Source organism: Cottoperca gobio, chromosome 6 (assembly GCF_900634415.1).
Source record: "Cottoperca gobio chromosome 6, fCotGob3.1, whole genome shotgun sequence".
Classification (NCBI taxonomy): domain Eukaryota; kingdom Metazoa; phylum Chordata; class Actinopteri; order Perciformes; family Bovichtidae; genus Cottoperca; species Cottoperca gobio.
The window spans coordinates 27115234-27141531 of NC_041360.1; the positions used below are offsets into that span (position 1 = coordinate 27115234).

The window sequence follows — 26298 nt, forward strand, 5'->3', positions numbered from 1 at the left end:
TTGGGGTGCGCACAGGTGGGTCAGGGGGCCGGGGCCTGGCAGGGGGCGACCACGCCGCAGGGGCACGGCCAGCTCAACCGGCCTGTCCAGGTCCAAATGGGCAGGTTTGAGACAGTCCACCGAGACCCGCTCAGACTTCCCCGCAGTGTCCACCAAAACGTTTTTCGGCCCTGCCTCCAGTAGGTGAAAGGAGCCGTCGTAGGGAGGCTGCAAGTATTACGATATATTATTGTTGTTATATTTTGTATTACAATGTTCCCATTTTTACTTTAACTTCTCTGTTTATATAATATTTTTATTGTATTTATTCTAAAACAGAGCAACTGTTACATAATTCAATTTCTTCCATATTTCAGTGCTTCATCACGGCTCAAAAAATCAAATAACCCGAGTCTTGTTCCAAATCATTCTCGATTTATTTTTGCCGCTATAGAGTTATTTTACTAATCTTTACAAAACATACTCTAAAACATCCAAGTTAACGCTCGTGCACTGATCCCGTTGTAAACACTGGAGGCTTTACAAATAATGTACAGTTTCAAAGTGTGTGTGTGCGAAGACAACATCCTGTGCTGTGGTTTACACGTGATTTACCGACACAACGGACCCCCCTCTAGTCTGTGGAGACGTAACGCCATTAAAATCTTCTGACACAAAATAAAGTTTCCACTATTTGAGAAAGCAGACATCCTAAAAACACAATTATCAGACTCATTAAGAACAACTGTGGAACTGATAACTGCTGTTCCCCATGCTCTGTGAAAAACTGCAGATTCCTTAAGAAATGTAACTTCTCATCTAAGATTTAATTTAAACTTTTATTGCAATTAACAAATTAAAAGTATGACGAATTAACAACAGAGTCGTAAAGATTCATAAAAACATTAGATTGATGTTTTGTCAGGTCTGACCGTTAACCGAGAAACAAGCCACTTTTAAACGGTGACTTTTCTGAATGGAGTTTGGTGGTAGGGATTGATCGGGGCTACGTAATGCTAACATGCTAGCCGCCTCACTAACATAATGCTAATTAGCTCTGACATCTGTGACGAAATCCAGTTGCTTTCATGTTCTGTGTAGTTTTAAAGTGTATGAACACACGTTTGAGCTTCATAAGAACTTCAAACTTGTTTCAAACACAATGCTTTAAAAGTTACACGTGTAGAGTCGAGTCCTCTTTACGTTTGCGGCAGCTGTTGGAGAGATATTCTCAGATTAAGATGGCCTCTGCTGTAATTTGAATACTGAAACTAAAACAGAAAAGAGTCACCTGGTTGCTACGTTCAAGCAGAAGCAGGTGAAATAAAGAGACAAAGTTATGGGCGTGAATAAATGCAGCTGTGCCCCAGCTCATACTACAGTGTGTCGAGGGTCAACAGTGGACAAGTTACAGATGAAGTGTTTAAAAAGGTCAGAAGGTACACTGTCGATGAACGCTATTGTCCCACAATGCAATGCACAGAGGAAATGGACGTACTCCTCACAGAAGCTCCAGAAGGATCTTTGAAAACAAACGTCTGACGGCACACATACTGTGTGTAGAGCTACTATTTCCATGTTATGCTACTTTGTACTTATAATAGTAGAAATAAAAGAACTATTGGACTTTTTTCTTCAGTATTTTAATTTGAACACATTAGTCGCTGTGCAGATTCAGATTATTGATGCAAAATGCATCTTATTATAGGTTGAAGCAGTTTATAAAGTCTTTACAATAAGCTCCTCCTGTACCAGCTGCAACATTAAAGAGATAATAATAATATATTCTTCTTCTGCATAATGAGTACTTTTACTTCTTCCACGGCTGATCATTTCCTGTTTTAAATGTTGAATGCACTGCGACACACTATGACGCTTAAGGACGTTCGGTGTTCAGTTAGTATTTTTATCCACAGCCTTCAAACCCACGAGCAACAACTGCGAGTCATAAACAAGTCGGAAACATTCAAACCAGAGATTCATATTTCATTATCACTTTTTACAAATATCACCAAAATATTAACATAAACGCTGCAATGGGTTCATATATGTTGCGTTACTGTGGAAGCCCATCGGGGACTTTATTAAAACGAGAATGTGAACTTGAGGAGGAAAATAAAAGTCCACAATATCATTATAATCTTCCGCACATGAATGTGTTCAATAATTCCAACGCAATGATCGAACTTTCATCTTCACACTGGAATGGATGTTTTACGACCGTATTAAAATAAAAATGTAAAAGCTGTTTGACTTTTCATTTCTTCACATTCAGTCAATATTCTAATAAAATGCAATATAAACAATAAAACCTCTTTTTCCATTGATGCAAGAAACTTTTTAAGTCACAATTAAAACAATCTGAACAATTTCCTTCATTTTCATGTCGACTAAAGTAACACACACACACACACACACACGTGGGAAACTTTAATGCTATTGTGGAGTTAAATCAAGTTTACAATGTCATGTTTAATAAAGTCCCCTATGGGCTTCCATACTTTCAGGTGTCACACAGACACTCTCATGGACTAACTGGATCAAACAACCGTTTTATAAAAAGAGTGTAAAATGTAAAGTAAACTCCTGAATCAGTGTTTTATAACAGCAGTTATCTGACAATAATACAATCAGAGAAATACACGAGTGGCAACACCTGCACAGCATTATGTGCTATATTAAATCAGAACATAATAAGTGACCACAGTCACAAGTTATTGAAAGTTGGCTTTTTATAGAGCCAACCTGAGCAAAGTGATTAATTCCCCACCAAAGAGAAGAAGTGGAAGTACAGAAGTAGTGTTTGTAAAGAGGGGCGGCTTCTTCCTCAGTCACACGTGGCATTAGTTCGGCTTAATGACGCAACAACCTTTTCAAATCCTGCTTTCCTGCACGATTTGTGAGCTTTTCTACCATAAATCGGTTGATTCCAACAAACCAGAGCGAGGTGGGTCGGCGTGAGTGGCGGCAGGTGGAGTGAGCACAACTACCTTGTTAACAAAACATTAATAAACACGTGAATTAAGGAGCTCGCTCTGCGTCTCACGTACGACGGTGCTTTGTGCAGAATGAGTCCAGCGACATCCGTGTTTTACAAAGTGAGAGGAAAAGAGTTGAAAGGGACAAGAAGCAAACGACGGAAGACCAAAGTGCTTCTCAGATCATCGAGTGCAGAACTAAATATATGAAGAATCTAACGTTAAGAATCATCTGAATGAAAACCTTTTCACACCAAGTCTGACGTCTCAACGCAAATACAGTTTAAAAAGATGAACACTTGAATATCTGAGATGTGATGCACAGTCTGCGAGGGAAGTAACTAAGTACATGTACTCAAGTACTGCTCTGAAGTTCTGCAGCTTATACTTCTACTGCTCTACATTTAAGAGGAGTACATACATACTGTACACACACACGTCTGTTTTTATTTACTTCATTTGTTTCCCTAAAGAATCCTTCAAGCACTTTAGTTGTTATGTTACGCCGTGCTTCTTTAAACTATCACCGGTTTCCTAGAATTAGATTATAAAATGTTTCTGTCGGAGACATGTCTACGCTGTGAGTTTAAAGTTTGAATCTCAAACGCAGAACAAACGTCAGCGAGAGTCTCACTGGTGTTTCTGAAGAAGCGTGTTCAGTTCACTGTCCATATTGTGAGATAAAGAAGTCGCGATGAACTACAGCACAGGATGTTCAAACCCAACGTTAGCAACACTTCTTTATGCACGATGTCCGCTCGCACTTCTTCTTCTTTCCAAATGTTTGGTGTGAAGTTGTTGGTTAGAAGCTGCTGCAACAGAAACATTCCATCTGTTGTAAAGCAGAGCAGCGAGATGTTAATGTGATGATGGAAGTCAGACGTTCATCCTGAGGGAACATGAATGAGTGCATAACATTTCATCACGATGCCTCCAGCAGTGAGAGGATCTCTGAAGTCGGGAGGATTCAACAACAGCTGTTCAGATACGTCACTCTAACAACGGTCACTCTTACACGCTGTGTTCCTTTGATGTGATTGAACCTGACGTCGTGGTTTCACCGGGTGTGTATCTGGACGGTATCATCGTGTGTTCTACTGACACCTTTAAAGTTCTGTCTCGACCCTTGTGACACTGAAACACAATCACGCACCAGGAAAGAAAAATAAACAAAGTTGTAGTTTGACTCAACTGCAGATCTTCTCTGAATGAATTTAGTCATTTTAGTTTGGGACTTGGTGTGAAAAGGTCTGAAGGCACAGCAGCAACACTCACAAGAACGTCCTGTTACAGAAGAATGCATCCAAACTGGGAATACAAGTCACCTTCAACAGCGTGACCCCGCTGGCATTAGCTTGTTGTAACTGGACCACTTAGTAGAAAAGAGGAGAAAATAAAAAGTGCAGAAGAAGAGGCGTTTCCACTCGACTGCAGTCTCACAGGGTCAAAGGTCAGACAGGAGGCTCCCGGACCAGGAAGAAGTGTCTGGACTCACACAGCGACGGGACAAAAACATCTTCATATATTCAGAGAAAAGGTTTTAAGAGTTGGCAGACAAGCTGCTCCGGCCCGATGAGCGCTCAGTCCATTCTGAAGGGTTGGAGACCTCGATGGGGTCGATCTGAGGGAAGACCACGAAACACAACCTCTGGCCCACGTAGGTCGCCCTCTCTGCAGGAGCACGACAGTTAGAGTATATCGTACATGAAATATACATGATCAGCTGCTCTATCACACGTCCTGCATTCACAGTCCTACTCAGGTACAAGTACAGAAGTATTTAAATGTTCTTAAAGTACCAGCAGTAGAAGTGATTCTGCAGAACAATATTATATATTGATATTAGTGGATTATCATTATTGATGCTTTAATGTCCCTTTAATGTTGCAGCTGGTGAAGGTGAAGCTGATTGTAATGACTTTATATTCTGCTGCTGCGGACTTTAATAATAACACATCATCATTTAACAGTTTATTTATCTTATTTAGAAACTCACCAATGAAGTTGTAGATGCACTTTGGTTTTTCTTTCCAGTGGACGCCCAGGAAGTAGACGGGTACGCCGGTGAGCATGATGACCAACCCAACGCCGCAGACCACCGGCTCTGAGTAAAGACTGAAACCCAGCAGCAGCGCCCAGAACATCAGGTAGCACACGGGAACCAACAGGTGCACCTGCAGGACACATACGGTTAAACACCAATATGCACGCTTTAAATATATCTAGATTTATTGGTAGTGAGGTATATTAGGAGGTGACTTCAAACAGCAGAGGGCGGGGGGGTATTAAGATCCTTTACTGCAGTAAAAGTACCAATACCACCAAAAATAAATGGCAGACACACTCTCCACATTTAAGAGCAGGCTAAAGACTTTCCTTTTTGATAAAGCTTATAGTTAGGGCTGGCTCAGGTTTGCCCTGGATCAGCCCCTAGTTATGCTGCTATAGGCTTAGACTGCCGGGGGACACCTCCCTGCTCTCTTCCTTCTCTTCCTCTCTCCTCCCCTCCCTCTCTTCTTCTCCCTCTCTATCTGTATGAAAATGCATATTACTAACTCATCATCCGGGGCATCATCCCCGGAGTTTCTGTGTCTCATGTGGCAGGTTGCCACTGATAAAGTTTACGTCAGGATCATGAATTGTGGCTGTGCCTGCTGCCCTGGTCCTGCTGGACACCGGGAAGCCTTTTGACATTTTCTTGGATTCATCCAAACTTTCTCTTTTTTCAACACAACATCATTTCTGTCAAATGTTGTATTTGTACTATGTTGTTTATCCTGTACACACGACATCTATTGCACGTCTGTCCGTCCTGGGAGAGGGATCCCTCCTCAGTCTCTCCCTGAGGTTTCTAACATGTTCCCCCTTTAATTATAGGGTTTCTTTTAGGAAGTTTTTCCTTGTGCGATGCGAGGGTCTAAGGACAAAGGGTCTAAGAACAGAGAGTCTAAGGACAGAGGGTGTAAGGACAGAGGGTGTAAGGACAGAGGGTGTAAGGACAGAGGGTCTGAGGACAGAGGGTCTAATGACAGAGGGTCTAATGACAGAGGGTCTAAGGACAGAGGGTCTAAGGACAGAGGGTCTGAGGACAGAGGGTCTAAGGACAGAGGGTCTAAGGACAGAGGGTCTAAGGACAGTGAGGACAGAGGGTCTGAGGACAGAGGGTCTAAGAACAGAGGGTCTAAGGACAGAGGGTCTAAGAACAGAGGGTCTAAGGACAGAGGGTGTAAGGACAGAGGGTGTAAGGACAGAGGGTCTGAGGACAGAGGGTCTAATGACAGAGGGTCTAATGACAGAGGGTCTAAGGACAGAGGGTCTAAGGACAGAGGGTCTAAGGACAGAGGGTGTAAGGACAGAGGGTCTAATGACAGAGGGTCTAAGGACAGAGGGTCTAAGGACAGAAGGTGTAAGGACAGAGGGTGTAAGGACAGAGGGTCTAAGGACAGAGGGTGTAAGGACAGAGGGTGTAAGGACAGAGGGTGTAAGGACAGAGGGTCTGAGGACAGAGGGTCTGAGGACAGAGGGTCTCAGGACAGAAGGTGTAAGGACAGAGGGTGTAAGGACAGAGGGTCTAAGGACAGAGGGTGTAAGGACAGAGGGTGTAAGGACAGAGGGTGTAAGGACAGAGGGTCTAAGGACAGAAGGTGTAAGGACAGAGGGTGTAAGGACAGAGGGTCTAAGGACAGAGGGTGTAAGGACAGAGGGTGTAAGGACAGAGGGTGTAAGGACAGAGGGTCTGAGGACAGAGGGTCTAAGGACAGAGGGTGTAAGGACAGAGGGTGTAAGGACAGAGGGTCTAAGGACAGAGGGTCTAAGAACAGAGGGTCTAAGGACAGAGGGTCTAAGGACAGAGGGTGTCGTAACCTGTACAGTCTGTAAACACTGAGACACATGTATAATTTGTGATATTGGGCTCTATATATAAATACATTTGATTTGATTTGAAATACTCCGCTACAGTAAAAGTCCTGCAGTGAAAATGTGAAAAAGTAAAAGGTCCGTAAGTTTTATCAGGAAGATATAGTTAAAGTATAAAATGTATTTACTTGTCCGATCAACATTATTAACATTAATATTATTAATATTATGCTACTCTCCTAAATGGATTTATTTCCTCTAGTATAACTCTTTTTGTCGACATTATACGCGAGTACACATAACACAAAAGACTTCTTTAAAACATAATTGGATTTTTATTCTTACTCAACCTATTCTAGAAAAGCAGAAGTTTTTCATCACTGAGCTTCTTCAGCTTCTGCAGCTCGTTACATATTCGTCTTGAATATTTCCCTGTTGGACTCGCTCACATTCGTACTTCAGTACTTCACTTGAGTAAATGCACTCGGCTTCACTTGTTGTACCTTGATGGGCCGGTACAGGTTGGGCTTCTTCCAGCGGTAGTACAGCAGGCCTGCGATGGTGACGCCGTACGACAGATAGTTGATGAAGGAGACGTAGTTGATGAGGTTGTGAGTCTCTCCGATGCAGAGGATAACGATGGTGGCAGCGCACTGGAAAACACAGCAAGGCAACGTGATGAATACTAATATATAATAATAATAATAATAATAATAATAATAATAAAGAAATATAAGAGAACATGAATGTTGAAATCAGCAATAAAATATACAATTTTAAATTAAATTGATATTGACTTTGTGATGATGCAAACATTATTAGAACTTAAGTTTTTTTCTTAGTTTCATCATCAAAACGAGTAAAGCAAAACCGCTGACAGTCCAGATAAATACCAGAGAGACCAGATTACAAGACACAGACAGAAGCATCATCTCAATACTATTTATTACTGTTATCACTGCTGCTACTTACTTTATTACACTTTATTTAATATGTTAGCTACTTATTTTATTGTCAGAGTAATAAGAATGTGAGAGTTGTAATGTCAGTGTGAGGTTGTACATACGCAGACCAGCAGGGCCGGGATGGGAGTGCAGTTCTTATAATGGATCATGGCCAGCAGGCTGGGCAGGTGACCCTCTCTGGCTCCAGAGAAACACAACCTGCAGGCAGAAACAAGAGACGGACGTCAGCGGCCGCTTCACAGCCGCGTAAGAGCGTGAAGGAGCCGCGGGTCTCACCTGGAGGAGGTGAACAGGTAGCCGTTGATTCCTCCGAAGGTGGACAGAGCCACGGAGATCGGCATGATGACGGAGAACATTCCCAGCAGCTTCTCTCCAAAAGTCTGAACAGCAGGACGACAGACGGATGTGCACGGATCTGATTAACATTCTACTTGAAAAATAATTCCAAACTACCGTACTTTGTAGTATGCCAGGTAAAGATTTAGTATCCTAAAACATGCACCACAATGTTTTACTGCATCCGGTCACATCCTGCAGCTGGCGAGAGATGAGGGATGCTGGCGTCTGCATACTGCATCAGCAACAGTACGTACTTTAAAAGTGCAGCTGCAGTACGCACTGAAAATAAGCAGAATCTCCGCCTCGCCGTTTACATCCACGCAGATTCTCTTTGTCTCTTCCTCAGTCTTTATGAAAGGCAGCTCTGACCCTGGCTGCTTGGTGTGGTGGAAGAAGTATTTGGATCCTTTACTTTAGTAAAAGTACAAATAAAATGCTCCTGAATTCAAAACAGTTCCTTTAGTAAAAGTATCAAAGTTTTATCAGCAGAACTTTAAGTGTCACAACTGAAACTGAACTATGATTACACAATGTTATATCATTCTGTTTTACTCATGAATGAATACACGTAGGAGTATTTTCACTTTAGATACTCTGTGTAGCACTAGTAAAGTACTGCATCATGTAGTGCAGTAACAAGTAACTGTGTTAAATAAGTGGAGTAAAAGTCAAATATTTCCCTCTGACATGTAGCGCAGTCGAAAATGGAAATACTCATGTAAAGTACCTCAACATTGTGCATAAGTACAGTACTTGAGTACTGAGTTACTTCCCACCCCTGATTGCTTGTAATGTTCCTGATGTAGGAAAGTTTTCCACACGACTGCGAGCCGCGTTACTCACTACGGCCACGGCGTTGGAGGACAGCAGCTCCTCGGGCGACATGGAGGAGAAGTAGGCGATGTTGGTGAGCGTGTACACGATGGTCACCAATGGGATGGAGATGTAGATGGCACGAGGTAGATTCCTGACGTCACACACCACACATCATACAGGCAAACCAAAAAATAAGCAAACATGCATGAAGGTCGGGCTCACACCGTCATAGAAAGTAGAACGTGTGTGTGTGTGTGTAAAATCACAATGGAATGATAAACATTTAAAAAAACAAAACGAACATGAACAGAGCGTAGACATAAAGAATAAAGACGGATATTAAAGGAATAGTTTGTGTGATACAGAACGTAGAGTAAAAAGGACAATTTGAAGAGAAAAAGTCCCATAATAATAAAGCTGGTTAGCTTATCTTTATGCTAAGCTAAGCTAACCAGCTGCAGGAGCCACATTAATATCTACAGAACAGAAAGGAGAGCTGGTATCTTTCCACAAACTATTCCTTTAAGATTTGATGTGAGCGAGCGGCGCGACAAGCTGCAGCGGAGGTGAAGTAATATTCACCGTCTGGGTTCAACCACTTCCTCCGTGACGTAGTTGAGGAAGTTCCAGCCGCTGAAGGCGAAGGACGCCTGCAGGAAGGCCAGCGCGATCTGACCCACCGACGGCGTCCTTTCCATGGCGAAGGCCACCTGAGGAGTCAGCGCCTCGTAGTTCCCTGCAACACCAATCTCACGTTTAACTTCAATATAACATAAATATATATTATGTATATATAATATGATATGATATATACATAACTGTATGAGGTTGTTCATACTTCTAGCATTCCTACAATGTTTATATTTAGTGTGAAAAATTAAGAAAACAACAACAACAAGAAAAACATAAACAATAAAGTATGCTAGTACATATTAACATATATATATATATATATATATATATATATATATAGAGAGAGAGAGAGAGAGAGAGAGAGAGAGAGAGAGAGATGGATATATAACACATGCACGTACACAGGAAACTCGTCAAACTTCTTTTAATATTGTTAAATCTTATTTAATGCATTTATTCCACCGTTTCAAATATTATTATCATTCTTTCCATTTCTAAAATGCCGTTAACATTTGACTTTGGTTAAATGAAGCTTCTTCGTGTTCTGTGTATTTAGATGTCGAGTTATAAAGAACAACGTTTATTTTTTTGTTATAATTATTCGCCAGAACATTTTTAGTAACAGGCAGAAAAATAATCCGTGAATGATTTGAATTATTTTTACACATTCGAGTGTTTTTGTTGTTTTCTAACTGCAGGAAGTAAAGTTTGATGCTGAGGATGTTACCATTGCAGATCTGGACCAGGCCGACCACGATGATGAGACCCAGAGCCATCAGCTTCCCCACCGTGAACACGTCCTGGATCCTGGTGGCCAGACGCACGCTGGAGCAGTTCACCCAGGTGAGCAGCACTGAGCAGAAAACACAGCGTGAGTGAAACCTCTGAGCTCATCTGTGGAAAACAGATTTAAAGTGGAGCTTCTGCACGATTCTTCGTGGAGAAGCTCAGTTTTACTAAGCGATAAGTCGACAGCCCCATTATTAATATGTTCCATTAGTCTTATTTTAATGCATAAATAAATGTTCTAGAAAACACAGCGAGACGATATTTATATTTTTAACAAGACCATGCTCCTTTAAATCACTCGCCGTCAAACAATATACATTTGAAAACCTCAACAGCAACGTGTCTTTCCAGGAACCATGACCCATGAATCCACAGAGCTTGTTGTGAGCAGTCAACGTAGGAACTATTTTCTTTCTACCGAACCACACCCGGCAAGCGTATCACGACGCATCAGGAAGCGTGCATCTGCTCGAGAGGCTCACCTGAGCTCGATAACGTCACAGCTAAGCCGAGGAGCACGCCATTAATGTTTCGTCCACGAGCAGATGCACTCTTCCTGCTGCGCCGTGATACGCTTGGCGGGTGTGGTTCAGTAGAAAGAAAATAGTTCCAACATGAAACCATCATATCTCGAGTAACCGGGTCACGGCTTCTAGAAAGACACGTTGCTGTTGACTTTTTCAAATGTATGTTTTTTTAGCTTGGAGCCCCACGAGCCGGGTGCCATCTACTTCCTGGATACATAACAAGATGGAATAACTGTATTTTGGATTTCGGGGGTGAACTGTCCCTTTAAATACACCAGTACCAGTATAGTTTCTACATTGGGGAACCGGTGCTGCGGTTCTCGGGTGGGTGGCAGCAGCCAGTTGCCATGGGAGGCAGGAATGTGGGAAACGGGCGAACGAGGGAGGGCATGATTGTTTCACCTCGTCCATCATTGTCACCGGCTTTGCCCCGCTCGCTCTCATGGTGGCCTCGCTCTCCAACACAAAGACGAGCTGTCAGCCCCACAAAACAAACCACTTCCGTTGCGAGGCCCCCCCCCCCCCATCCCTCCGAGGAGGCCGGGCAGACCTCACGTTTCAGCATCCAGCTCCAAAAACAAAGTGTGAATGATGGCGTCAGAGGCGAGGAATCACACGCTGAAGTCCCGCCGCTTCACCTCGCAGACGGGATTTCAGCCAGACGTTATTTACTCATTGATAAGACAAAGAGGCTTGTGGAGTAATGTGTCCCGTGCAGGTACTCTCAGGCAATCAGGCAGTCTGACAGCGCCGCGCTCACTGATGTGTACAGATCCTGCAGGAACTCGGCCCGTCACTTCGGGTAAACATTTTGTTTTTCATACAATCCATTTTTGATGGGAAGATTTTAATGTTTGAGAAGTGAAGAAGCTCTCTGCTGCTTTCACGTCCCCTCAAATAAAAAATAAACTCAGCAGGATGCTTCACAACATCTGCAGAAACTTCAGGTTTTTGCAGAGTCTGTCTGTCGGCCTGTCTGCCTGTCTGTCGGCCTGTCTGCCTGTCTGTCTGCCTGTCTGTCTGCCTGTCTGTCGGCCTGTCTGTCTGTCTGTCGGCCTGTCTGTCTGTCTGTCTACCTGCCTGCCGGCCTGTCTGTCTGTCTACCTGCCTGCCGGCCTGTCTGTCTGTCTGTCTACCTGCCTGCCGGCCTGTCTGTCTGTCTACCTGCCTGCCGGCCTGTCTGTCTGCCTGTCTGTCTGTCTGTCTGCCTGTCTGTCTGCCTGTCGGCCTGTCTGTCTGTCTGTCGGCCTGTCTGTCTGTCGGCCTGTCTGTCTGTCTGCCTGTCTGTCTGTCGGCCTGGCTGTCTGTCTACCTGCCTGTCGGCCTGTCTGTTTGCCTGTCTACCTGCCTGTCGGCCTGTCTGTCTGCCTGTCTACCTGCCAGTCGGCCTGTCTGTCTGTCTGTCTGTCTGTCTGTCGGCCTGTCTGTCTGTCTGTCAGCCTGTCTGTCTGTCTGTCTGTCTACCTGCCGGCCTGTCTGTCTGCCTGTCTACCTGCCTGTCGGCCTGTCTGTATGTCTGTCTGTCTGTCTGCCTGTCGGCATGTCTGTCTGCCTGTCTACCTGCCTGTCGGCCTGTCTGTCTGTCTGTCTGTCTGTCTGTCTGTCTGCCTGTCTGTCTGTCTGTCTGCCTGTCTGTCTGTCGGCCTGTCTGTCTGTCTGTCTGTCTGCCTGTCTGTCTGTCTGTCTCTCTCTCTCTCTCTGTCTGTCTGTCTGTCTGTCTGTTTCTCTCTCTGTCTGTCTGTCTGTCTGTCTGTTTCTCTCTCTCTCTCTGTCTGTCTGTCTGTCTGCCTGTCTGCCTGCCTGTCGGCCTGTCTGTCTGAAGGGTTACGGAAAAACTACTGGCCCGATTCTAATGCAACTTGGTGGAAGGGTGCAGCACATGCCGCGGAAGAACACCTTCTTTTTTGGACAGGATCTGAATCATGGGGCAGATTTACGCATTATTTTTAACTTTTGTTAACATTGCAAGATTTCGCATTTCTGCAGCATTCACAAAGAATAATTAGTTCTAGATCGGGAAAATCGACGTAAAAGACGCCTCAGGTCGGAAGAACAATTGGAAAATCTGCGAAAAAGTTGGTACACTTGTTGACGTCATATTACGCAGAAAGATGCGATGAAATACAAAACATCTTCTTTGTAGCGTCCATGTCGTTTCCACATCACGACTTGAGCTCTTGAACACACCGTGAAGAAGGACTTCCCAACTAGGAAATGGGACCTGAATGCACCGTTTCCGTTTTCCACTAAATATTAACATGCAAAGTGAAGTTTTTCACCTTCAGCCCTTTGCCATCTGTTCACAGTTTATATCAAGTATATCCGTCTCTTCCCGACGTCATTAACTCTTCGTTAAACCTTTTCCCGAACAGTGATCGTCTTATCATAGTTTAGCGACTCGAACGAGACACAGCAGGTCCGTTTTTGGATTTCTAAATTTCTTAATTTAAAACCAAAATCCTTAATCTCCCTCCTCCCATATTCTGGTGCTGCTCTCCTCCCTCCTCCAGGGACGCCGTGCATTTTTAACAGCCATGAAAAAAAGATTTGTAAAAAGCCTTCAGCCAGATGTTGCATAAGAGACACGTGTGAGTCTCCTCCGACCTGTAGTTTATACATGAGCCGGTTATGATCCGCAGCATTAGAGAGGAACCACAACACACACAATACGAGTATTAGTGCAGATGTTGTGTCATTTCAACATCTGGAACTGTCCTCCCCTCATTTAAACAGTCCTGTTTCCAGTAGGATCATTTAACGTCTTTCAGAAGAAATCTTTCGGTGATAATAACAAACACAAACTTAGTCCGAGTTCTCTCGAATGTGAAATATTTTGAGATTACGGTTTTGTTTTCAGCAGGAAACCGGTGGATTGCCTACTCCGGGTAGGGAATGAGCCCTTACCCCAAGTGAAGGAGTTCAAGTACCTCGGGGTCTTGTTCGCGAGTGAGGGCACGATGGAGCGAGAGATTGGCCGGAGAATCGGAGCAGCGGGGGGGTACTGCAGTCGCTTTACCGCACCGTTGTGAGCCAGAAGGCAAAGCTCTCAATCTACCGGGCGATCTTCATTCCTCCCCTCACCTATGGTCATGAAGGCTGGGTCATGACCGAAAGAACGAGATTGCGGGTACAGGAAAATCTGTTTTGTCAGACGGGTGGCGTCTCCCTTAGAGATAGGGTGAGAAGCTCAGCCATCAGGAGAGACTCGGAGTAGAGCCGCTGCTCCTTTACGTTGAAAGGAGCCAGTTGAGGTGGTTCATCTAGTAAGGAGCCACCTGGCCGCCTCCCTAGGGAGGTGTTCCAGGCACGTCCAGCTGGGAGGAGACCCCGGGGAAGACCCAGGACTCGGTGGAGAGATTATATCTCCTCACTGGGAACGCATCGGGATCCCCCAGTCGGAACTGGAGGATGTGGCCCGGAGAAGGGAAGATTGGGGTTCCTTACTGGAGCTGCTGCCCCCGCGACCCCGGATAAGAGGTAGACGATGGATGATGGAGGTAAAAGTCCTGCATTTATGATCTTAATTAATTGAAAGTACAAAATAATTTACTTGCGAAAGGTGCAATATTAATAAATAAAGTTCAAAGTCTATAAATAAGCAGAACATACGCAAGTGAAGTACAAGTACTTCAAAATTGTACTTAATCGCACAATCTGTAATTTCCTGCAACGAAGGGTCTCTCAATCATAAAAATCAAGTAAAAGGTGGTGTGGTGGTGCAGCAGTGGTGCATCATGGGAGTTTGGTGTGGTGGTGCAGCAGCGGTGCATCATGGGAGTTTGGTGTGGTGGTGCAGCAGCGGTGCATCATGGGAGTTTGGTGTGGTGGTGCAGCAGCGGTGCATCATGGGAGTTTGGTGGGTGTGGTGCAGCAGCGGTGCATCATGGGAGTTTGGTGTGGTGGTGCATCATGGGAGTTCTTCTCTTCTCTCCTCTGATTCAAAGGTTAAACATCAGAGTTTCTCCTGCACGCTGCCGCAAACGTTTGTTCAGCTTGTTTCTCTGAGAACTTAAGATCCAGACGTCCGAGGACTAAAATCCTTCAAATATAGAGTTAAAAACACCAGGATGTAGAAAGTGTCTTAAAACTGGATAAACAGTCAGTTTATGAAGCTTCTGATTACAAACACAACGCTGACACTGAAACGTTACCTTCAGGAACATTCCACATGTCTCTGTCTCACTACATATACAACACAGGACTGATGACACCATGACAGGAGAGAGAGGAAACGTTACCTTCAGGAACATTCCACATGTCTCTGTCTCACTACATATACAACACAGGACTGATGACACCATGACAGGTGAGAGAGGAAACGTTACCTTCAGGAACATTACACATGTCTCTGTCTCACTACATATACAACACAGGACTGATGACACCATGACAGGTGAGAGAAGAAATGTTACCTTCAGGGACATTACACATGTCTCTGTCTCACTACATATACAACACAGGACTGATGACACCATGACAGGAGAGAGAGGAAACGTTACCTAAAGGAACATTACACATGTCTCTGTCTCACTACATATACAACACAGGACTGATGACACCATGACAGGAGAGAGGAAACGTTACCTTCAGGAACATTACACATTTCTCTGTCTCACTACATATACAACACAGGACTAATGACACCATGACAGGAGAGAGAGGAAACGTTACCTTCAGGGACATTACACATGTCTCTGTCTCACTACATATACAACACAGGACTGATGACACCATGACAGGAGAGAGAGGAAACGTTACCTTCAGGAACATTACACATGTCTCTGTCTCACTACATATACAACACAGGACTGATGACACCATGACAGGAGAGAGAGGAAACGTTACCTTCAGGGACATTACACATGTCTCTGTCTCACTACATGTACAACACAGGACTGATGACACCATGACAGGAGAGAGAGGAAACGTTATTTCTAATACATCCTCCATGTTGTGGAAACTGAGGAAAGCACTTACGGAGACAGGTGGCTGACAGCATCCGTGTGGCCATGTATGGAGGAACACAGTCTGGGAAAACGGGCTGCAGGATGTAGCTGGAGAACGTGAGGGCGATGACGGCCAGCGTGGTCGGGTACATGATGAGGACGGCGCTCCACAACAGGAGGAAACTGAATTAGAGAAAGATATTCAGTCCAAACATTTACTTTACACACATATATACACATTATATTTACTTCTACTATTATAAGATAGTTGTGAGAGTAGTGTCCTGTTTTCAGGGGAGAGTTTTTATTTAATTTGGTGGTTTAAAATGCTTTTGTTTTTGGGTTTTTCCACCTTAAGCCGGGGGAGATAAACATTTACTCAAGTACAATTATGACATACTTGTACTTTACTTAAGTATTTAAATTGTATCACTTATTACTTTATGTCACTTTATACTTCTACTCGACTACATCTCAGAGGGAATTATTGTCTTTTTACTACATTTATTTGATAAATTTGCAGATCACAAAGAATTTTCAGCAAATAAATGACGAGGTAATATTATAGATTAAGATAAAACTTTATTGATCCCAGGGGGAATTCACAATCTCTGCAGCAGTTCCATCTTCAGCAGCTGCAGCATTAAAGTGATGAACACATCAATAATATAATTAAATATATATTATTCTAAAATGGGCCATTCTGCATAATGAGTACTTTTACCTTTGGTACTTCAAGTATATTTTCATTCAAATACTTTTATAGTTAAGTAACATTTTGGATGCATGACCATTTATTTGTATTAGTATTAATAATACATTTAATAATAATTATAATACATTTAATTTATACAGCGCTTTTCTAGATACTCGAAGACGCTTTACAAAAGAGAAACATTTCGTACAAGCATACAAACAAACATACACGCAAAATTATACACACAGGATGCAAACAAAAGACTAAACTAACCAGAACCAGAACAGAACCAGAACAGAACCAGAAACAGAACAGAAACAGAACAGAACAGAACAGAAACAGAAACAGAAACAGAACAGAAACAGAACAGAACAGAAACAGAACAGAACCAGAAACAGAACAGAACCAGAAACAGAAACAGAAACAGAACAGAACCAGAACAGAACCAGAACAGAACCAGAACAGAACCAGAACAGAAACAGAACAGAACCAGAAACGAACAGAACCAGAACCAGAAACAGAACAGAACCAGAACAGAACCAGAAACAGAACAGAACCAGAACCAGAACAGAAACAGAACAAAACCAGAAACAGAACAGAACCAGAAACAGAACAGAAACAGAACAGAACCAGAACAGAACCAGAAACAGAACAGAACCAGAACAGTTCAAACTAGAAGGAACATTTGTGCAAACACGGCACTGTGACGAGCTCGAGCCTCTCTGCGCTCCCGCAACTGCTCAACACTCGCCAAGTTGACGTCTGAGACTTTGGATGGAATAGTGCTCTCCCTCCTTTGATTGGTCACTTTGAATACTGACCATTAGGTATTGGTATTGATTGTGTTAACTGTTTGCATTATAATACAAAACCCCCACAAAAACAGAAACAAAACAAGGCTCAGGGACAGGACAAACTCAGGACAGACTCAGCTCCTGTCTAATCCATCTCCGCCTCCAAAGTCTCACAAGTCAACTTGACGAGCGAGCGAGTGTCGAACAGTTGCGAGTGTGTAGAGAGGGTCGAGCGAGCGCTAGTCACGGCCCTCGTGAGAGCGCATTAGTGCCTACAGAGCAGAAACGCTCCCTCGTGAGGACGCTTCTCCTCTCGCGGACACAGTTCTGTGCAACCGCATCACAAGACTTTTAACCCCTTTAAAATCTGTGAAGGGAGACAGGACACGTCTGCCAGAGCAAATAAAACATGAACTCACAGATTCGTGAGTAAAAAAGGAAAACCTGTACTTTCCCACAATGCAATGTTCAATAACCAAGAGCGAACTGCCGCGGTGCATCGAGAAGACAGAATAAAAGGGTCAATTTGTTTGTTGGGTCAACTGATTTTGCCATTTGACGCACTATGTAGACACAAGCAGAGGCTCATCACTCACCCCATCAGACCTCCGAATATCTCGGTGACATAGGAGTAGTCTCCTCCAGATTTGGGGATGGTGACGCCCAGTTCAGCGTAGCAGAGGGAGCCCAAGGCAGCGATGCCACCTCCCATTAACCAAACCACCAACGCCAAGCCCACTGAGCCCGAGTGCTCCAGGACCCCCTTTGGAGAGATGAAGATCCCGGAGCCGATGATGTTCCCTGAGGAGAGGAGGAAGAAGGTATTAGATACTGAAAGCTGTGTGTTTTCTGTTAGTGTGACACAGTTACCATGTGGAGATCACATGTTGATACCAGGTGGGTCTTTAAATAACAACACAGAGAAAAGGGGAATCTGGCCAATAGTTGTTGAGCTAAAGATGAGAAATATTCTTCTTCCTTCATGCGTGAAAATGTCTTTTCACCTTTTGTCTTGCTGCATGTTAAAACACCAGCGACCCCGTTGAGCAACCTCCGTCACAAACTCCAAACTGTTCCCCTCTGAGTTTATACAGAGGGCATTAAAACACAAAGGGCTCTATAACAGAGTGAGTTAGAGAAGGAGGTAAAGGCCATCACTCAGGCCGGGACAATCCCTCCTGCACAGAGCCTCAGTATGCAGTGTAGAGTACCAGCAAATCCGACACATTCAGACTACAGCGTTACCAGTAGCACGGCAGAAGGCAGCCAAGTGGCACAGACAGCCATTACATAACCAGACATAAATTATCCACTCCAGGCTGCAGAGGTGGGAAGTGACCAACTCACCTTCTGCAGCCGTTTGATCCTGCAGCTTCCTGAAAGTGACACGCAGGAAGAGTAGAAAGTACAGATTGCTGTTGTGGGGATGAAGGCGGACAAATAGTGTGGGTCCATTTAATCTCGTGGCACAAAATGACTCTTGATGCAGAGCCTGCGTGGTTCAGTGTGCGGAGCAGCCAGCTGGTTCACTCAGTGCTCCGTCTGAATGGAAAGGTGCTTCAGCATTCTGCACACAGGACCTTTCTCTTGTTTTATTAAACAAAAAATGTCCGACTTGAGCAAGCAACAACAGCTTAACCGTGAGTGTGGAGCTGAAGCAGTGACAGTACGTTTTGGCATTGAAACATTGGCTCGGAAAAAAGTTCACAGGCTGAGGGTCGGGACGATACATGCGCTCATCACAGATCGCGATTTAAAAAAACTCTCACGATAAATTGAACGTGGGGAATTTCCAGTGTCGGGATAATCGTGAATATTCTCACATGAGTGACTTGAAAAAGCTGTTCAGCTCGCTATCGTGGTGGAGAAGTGACAAAGAGTAAAATAATGATACTCTGAGAGTCGCAGCTCAGTCTTGGACCAACTTCCATCAAAGTGGATTAATCCGCCGTTGAAAGTAGTCCCCAACAAATGCACTGTTTCCTCCTTGTTTGTTTGAGCAGCTGTTTTGGGAGATAAATTAGACTTTTTTAAGCCTAAAACTATATATTTGTGTTTTTAAAGGTTTACGTATTCAGTAGGAACCGAGAGGCTTAGAGCTCACAGGAAGTCCGACCATGTTGAGGGATGGACTTGTTGTTTTTTTCATGGGATTTAAGGACAATGAGAAAAATATAGAATTATGCCAGGCTTATCCTTGAAGCTCATTGCACAGCTGAGACTGACACACCGTCACTAGTTTTGGACGCATCTTCTTATGAACTGAATTGGATATTTACGTAACAAGACAACCTGTCATACCTACGAGAAAATACATCGACGCCTGTGAATATGATGTCGGGGCTAATCGAAGTTAACAGTTGTGGTTGTTGTTTCCATGAATCACTTCCGCTCCAACACGACTCCTCTCGGCAGAGGTGGGACTAAGTCCTTCTTTAATAATAATAATAATAATAATAATAATAATAAGCTTTATTTATATAGCACCTTTCATACAAAAATTGCAGCCCAAAGTGAAGCTCAAGAGTTTCTAAGTCAAAATGTTCAAGTCCAAGTAAAGTTACAAGTTTTTTGGTTTCGTCAAGTCGAGTCTTCAAGTTGAGTCCAGATCATGTGACTCATCTATTCTGTACAGCAGCTGCATCTCAGCCTTCTCTGAACATATCCATCCCAACAAATCCAATTATTTCATAATCAAAAGACTGAACTGATGTAAGACGTTATTCTCTATGACAACGTTCTGATCGTCCACCAGCATTCTGTTGAAGACTGAAGAAACCAGAGCAAGTGTTGAGGATTGGATGGTTTGGCTTAAGAAATTGGATTCTTTTCATTCTTTGGTAAAATTTTATGAATGAAACTTCCACACACGGATACAACGAACCCTTTCATATACAATGAAAACTTCTCCTACGGTCAGTGAGCCTGCCACAAGCAACGCTGTGCAGAACCTGCTGGCTCAAGTAAAACTACTTGGGTAGGTTCAGGAAAAGATGGTGGTTTGGTTCAATTTAGGGAACGAAACTACTCGGTTTGTGGTTTGTTATGCAACTTATGTACATGGCGTGAGTTAAGTATGTAAGTCATGTAACTTCATTAAGATAAGTCAACATTGACTTTTGGTTTCACACGGGACACGAACGTTGGTTTCCAGGGTGAAAGTCCCAGGTTTGTTTGAACCATCCATCAACCCCCCCGACCTCCTCCTACACATACTGTGTCACTCTTTATAATACGTCACCTCACCTCCCGAGAGCCTCACCATCACGTGGGTTATATACGAATTATACTGCATAATGTTTGGTAGGGATAAGTACGAACATTAAGCAGGCTGTTTACGACACGTTTGGGCCCAGAGAGAGTGTACAGGCAAGCCTCGAAGAAGGAAGTAACATGTTTAGCATAAGAATACGAAAATCTTACATGAGGCACATTGTGTACTGTATTTAGGGAAAGGGGATGCTCCAGGGGAGAACTTGTGTTGTCCTATAATGAAATAAATGGACAAAGGATAATGAGACTCTAAGGTTAAATCATATCATTGCTTCTTCTGCAGCCAGCTCCATTAGAAACCTTTGAAAAGTTGATTTATTGAGTCATTGTTGTACTCTGAACAATATTACAGCAAAAACAAACAAACTGGAGCTTCTGATCATGTCACATGATTGAGTTGTACTTGGTTAAATTAGTCTTTTTTCTTCTTCTCTTGTAAAAAGATGGAAATGGAAACAGAAGTTAACGATGGACCTCTTGATGAGATCATTTAGTCAACTACTGTTACCAAAGTCAACAATTAACTTTTAAGATCAAAATAAGACTTGACATGGGGCCCTACAAGACGGGGCCACAGAGAATTTAGAAGTATAATATGTAACATGTCAACATGTAATGTTCCTGAAGGTAACGTTTCCTCTCTCTCCTGTCATGGTGTCATCAGTCCTGTGTTGTATATGTAGTGAGACAGAGACATGTGTAATGTTCCTGAAGGTAACGTTTTCTCTCTCACCTGTCATGGTGTCATCAGTCCTGTGTTGTATATGTAGTGAGACAGAGACATGTGTAATGTTCCTGAAGGTAACGTTTCCTCTCTCTCCTGTCATGGTGTCATCAGTCCTGTGTTGTATATGTAGTGAGACAGAGACATGTGGAATGTTCCTGAAGGTAACGTTTCCTCTCACCTGTCATGGTGTCATCAGTCCTGTGTTGTATATGTAGTGAGACAGAGACATGTGTAATGTTCCTGAAGGTAACGTTTCCTCTCTCTCCTGTCATGGTGTCATCAGTCCTGTGTTGTATATGTAGTGAGACAGAGACATGTGTAATGTTCCTGAAGGTAACGTTTCCTCTCACCTGTCATGGTGTCATCAGTCCTGTGTTGTATATGTAGTGAGACAGAGACATGTGTAATGTCCCTGAAGGTAACGTTTCCTCTCTCCTGTCATGGTGTCATCAGTCCTGTGTTGTATATGTAGTGAGACAGAGACATGTGTAATGTTCCTGAAGGTAACGTTTCCTCTCTCTCCTGTCACGGTGTCATCAGTCCTGTGTTGTAGTGAGACAGAGAAATGTGTAATGTTCCTGAAGGTAACGTTTCCTCTCTCACCTGTCATGGTGTCATCAGTCCTGTGTTGTATATGTAGTGAGACAGAGACATGTGTAATGTTCCTGAAGGTAACGTTTCCTCTCTCTCCTGTCATGGTGTCATCAGTCCTGTGTTGTATATGTAGTGAGACAGAGACATGTGTAATTTTCCTGAAGGTAACGTTTCCTCTCTCTCCTGTCATGGTGTCATCAGTCCTGTGTTGTATATGTAGTGAGACAGAGAAATGTGTAATGTCCCTGAAGGTAACGTTTCCTCTCTCTCCTGTCATGGTGTCATTAGTCCTGTGTTGTATATGTAGTGAGACAGAGACATGTGTAATGTCCCTGAAGGTAACGTTTCCTCTCTCCTGTCATGGTGTCATCAGTCCTGTGTTGTATATGTAGTGAGACAGAGACATGTGTAATGTTCCTGAAGGTAACGTTTCCTCTCTCTCCTGTCATGGTGTCATCAGTCCTGTGTTGTATATGCAGTGAGACAGAGACATGTGTAATGTTCCTGAAGGTAACGTTTCCTCTCTCTCCTGTCACGGTGTCATCAGTCCTGTGTTGTAGTGAGACAGAGAAATGTGTAATGTTCCTGAAGGTAACGTTTCCTCTCTCACCTGTCATGGTGTCATCAGTCCTGTGTTGTATATGTAGTGAGACAGAGACATGTGTAATGTTCCTGAAGGTAACGTTTCCTCTCTCTCCTGTCATGGTGTCATCAGTCCTGTGTTGTATATGTAGTGAGACAGAGACATGTGTAATTTTCCTGAAGGTAACGTTTCCTCTCTCTCCTGTCATGGTGTCATCAGTCCTGTGTTGTATATGTAGTGAGACAGAGAAATGTGTAATGTCCCTGAAGGTAACGTTTCCTCTCTCTCCTGTCATGGTGTCATTAGTCCTGTGTTGTATATGTAGTGAGACAGAGACATGTGTAATGTCCCTGAAGGTAACGTTTCCTCTCTCCTGTCATGGTGTCATCAGTCCTGTGTTGTATATGTAGTGAGACAGAGACATGTGTAATGTTCCTGAAGGTAACGTTTCCTCTCTCACCTGTCATGGTGTCATCAGTCCTGTGTTGTATATGTAGTGAGACAGAGACATGTGTAATGTTCCTGAAGGTAACGTTTCCTCTCTCTCCTGTCATGGTGTCATCAGTCCTGTGTTGTATATGTAGTGAGACAGAGACATGTGTAATGTTCCTGAAGGTAACGTTTCCTCTCTCACCTGTCATGGTGTCATCAGTCCTGTGTTGTATATGTAGTGAGACAGAGACATGTGTAATGTTCCTGAAGGTAACGTTTCCTCTCTCTCCTGTCATGGTGTCATCAGTCCTGTGTTGTATATGTAGTGAGACAGAGACATGTGTAATGTTCCTGAAGGTAACGTTTCCTCTCTACCTGTCATGGTGTCATCAGTCCTGTGTTGTATATGTAGTGAGACAGAGACATGTGTAATGTCCCTGAAGGTAACGTTTCCTCTCTCCTGTCATGGTGTCATCAGTCCTGTGTTGTATATGTAGTGAGACAGAGACATGTGTAATGTTCCTGAAGGTAACGTTTCCTCTCTCTCCTGTCACGGTGTCATCAGTCCTGTGTTGTAGTGAGACAGAGAAATGTGTAATGTTCCTGAAGGTAACGTTTCCTCTCTCACCTGTCATGGTGTCATCAGTCCTGTGTTGTATATGTAGTGAGACAGAGACATGTGTAATGTTCCTGAAGGTAACGTTTCCTCTCTCTCCTGTCATGGTGTCATCAGTCCTGTGTTGTATATGTAGTGAGACAGAGACATGTGTAATTTTCCTGAAGGTAACGTTTCCTCTCTCTCCTGTCATGGTGTCATCAGTCCTGTGTTGTATATGTAGTGAGACAGAGAAATGTGTAATGTCCCTGAAGGTAACGTTTCCTCTCTCTCCTGTCATGGTGTCATTAGTCCTGTGTTGTATATGTAGTGAGACAGAGACATGTGTAATGTCCCTGAAGGTAACGTTTCCTCTCTCCTGTCATGGTGTCATCAGTCCTGTGTTGTATATGTAGTGAGACAGAGACATGTGTAATGTTCCTGAAGGTAACGTTTCCTCTCTCACCTGTCATGGTGTCATCAGTCCTGTGTTGTATATGTAGTGAGACAGAGAAATGTGTAATGTTCCTGAAGGTAACGTTTCCTCTCTCACCTGTCATGGTGTCATCAGTCCTGTGTTGTATATGTAGTGAGACAGAGAAATGTGTAATGTTCCTGAAGGTAACGCTTCCTATAATGGCGTCGTCTCCCCTTTGAGCAGCGTCAGCGTTGTGTTTGTAGCGAGAAGCTTCATAAACTGAGTTTTAAGACACTTTCTACATCCTGGTGTTTTTAACTCTATATTTGAAGGATGAAGGATTTTAGTCCTGAACGTCTGGATCTTAAGTTCTCAGAGGAACAAGCTGACAAACGTTAGCGGCAGCCGAACGGCGTGCAGGAGAAACTGATGTTTAACCTCAAACTGCTTCATTCACTGTTCTTACAGGTTTGGGGCCAACATTAACTTTGGTGCGGTTATTTTGTGCAGTTGTGAATGCAGGGGGTAGCGGAACCTTGTGCGGGCAGATTGCAGTGAGAACATAAATATGAATAAAGATTCTGTCACTGCATGTTTCGCGCTTCAAATGATTTCGGAAACATATCCTAGTTTACTGTTTAGCTGTAAAATCAGAACGCGTGTGACCCCCGGCAACCATGTTGAAGAAACAGTCCAAACACCGCCCACCGCACGGAGGAATCTTACAAATGTCAGTAGGACGCTGGAGGAGGCCGAGGAACAGGATTGTTTCATAGATTATCTGCTTAAGCATGTCACCAACTGAACCTTTAACGCCTCTGGTAAAGTTACTATTTTTGGTCAACTAGGTGAAAACTTGGTTGAGGGATTATCCACGTGGACCAAAAAACGCTAAACCATCAGAAAGAAAATCAGAATTTTAAATGGAATGAATCACTTTCCAAGATGTACTTTACTTTTTTTTTTTTTCTGTCTACACTTTCTGAAAATTACAAAAAAATTAAAAAATGTCTTCTCGTTCCATATTTTTGAAATATCACATTTTCCCAAAAATGTCTTAAAAAATAAAATAAAATTCCCTTTTGAAAAATGATTTTTTTTTAAATGTACCTCACTTTCTAAAAAATGTCTTTATTTTCCAAAAATGACTGAATACATTTCAAAACAATACTTAACTTTTCAAAAATGACTTTAACAAGTTATTACATTTTGAATTTACATTTTAAATACATGGTTGTCCTGGTTTGGGTACTTGACTTCCTCGTTATAAGAATTAAAAAGTGAAGTTCTGGGGAAATCCTGAGCTGAATCTTTCTCCATTAACCTCCTGCCAGGCGGCCTGCTAATATTAATACAACCAGTGAGGAGCAGAGTGGTGAGCCCCCCCCTGGATGCTGCTCATATATTTACTGAGTTTAGGTGTGTTTAAAGCTCCCTGCTGTCCATTCTGCTCCAGCAGACAATGTTCTTCTGCTTGACCACCACACTGCTTCTGGACTTCATATATTTTAGCCACGTAAGCACTTACACCTCAGTTTGATGTGAACACACATGCAAACAAACATGGAGTCCCTCATTTTCTTAAAAGCAGTGCCACCACAAACTGTGACTTTTCTTAATAAGTCAAGTTATCCACAGGGAATTAAAGCTTTATTCTAACACTTGTTTGTAATGTATCAGTCCTGCAGAAAGGAAGTCAAACCACACTAATTGTTTTCTCTCTTGAAGTTCTGCAGTAATAAAGTGGCAGCTTGTTTTCCTGCCTCACCTATGATGATGGTGCATGCGCTCAGCAGCCCGATCTCCTTCTTCAGAGTCACTCTGTCGGGGAGTTTCTCCTTCTCCTTCTCCTTCTCCTTCTCCTTCTCCTTGCTGTCCGCCACAGTGCCGTGCGGCCGGGTGCAGATGCTGCTGCTGCCGTTCTGTCCATCCATGTCCGCCTGCCCGGGTCCGGTCCGGTCCGTCCAGTCCACTGTGTCCTCCCAGTCCCAGCAGTACTCCCAGAGCTCCTGTCCTCTCCTCGCTCCGTATTCATGCACATTGAATGGGCTGCGCTTGCGCAACAACCTGCCGCTGTCCAGGGTAGAATGTTAAATACCCTGGACTCACCATGATGCGTTCAGGGACACCGGGAGGAACCTGCTCTTGCCTCCTCCAGGTCGAGTGTTAATGTCGAAGAGTGTTTAAGAAGATGTCAGAGCAAGCACACTTCTTCAGAATATAAATGCAACGTCTTTGGAAATAGTATGGAAGCCCACTTAAAAAGTTAACACTTTCATTTCAACAACAACACTATATCTACAAGAACCCCAAGAGTGATTGTGTCCGTTGTGCCAACCATAGATTGTATAAAGT

General features: G+C 43.4%; 1 protein-coding gene across 2 annotated transcripts; it reads right to left on the reverse strand.

Moving 5' to 3' along the window:
* Nucleotides 1-2396: 2396 nt before the first annotated feature.
* On the reverse strand, nucleotides 2397-25993 carry slc7a10b (solute carrier family 7 member 10b). 2 transcript variants are annotated; one of them, XM_029433125.1, is made up of 11 exons: nucleotides 25712-25993; nucleotides 17918-18122; nucleotides 15862-16013; nucleotides 10296-10421; nucleotides 9518-9671; nucleotides 8963-9086; nucleotides 8057-8160; nucleotides 7882-7978; nucleotides 7319-7468; nucleotides 4954-5131; nucleotides 2397-4628 (listed from the first exon to the last, which is right to left on the reverse strand). In XM_029433125.1, the coding sequence occupies exons 1-11, from the start codon at nucleotides 25875-25877 to the stop codon at nucleotides 4498-4500; spliced, it is 1587 nt and encodes a 528-aa protein (XP_029288985.1). In that variant the 5' UTR covers nucleotides 25878-25993; the 3' UTR covers nucleotides 2397-4497. The 2 variants fall into 2 exon arrangements, with proteins under 2 accessions (XP_029288985.1, XP_029288986.1); XM_029433126.1 differs by lacking the exon at nucleotides 17918-18122 and having other exon boundaries at nucleotides 25712-25865.
* Between the last annotated feature and the right edge of the window lie 305 nt (nucleotides 25994-26298).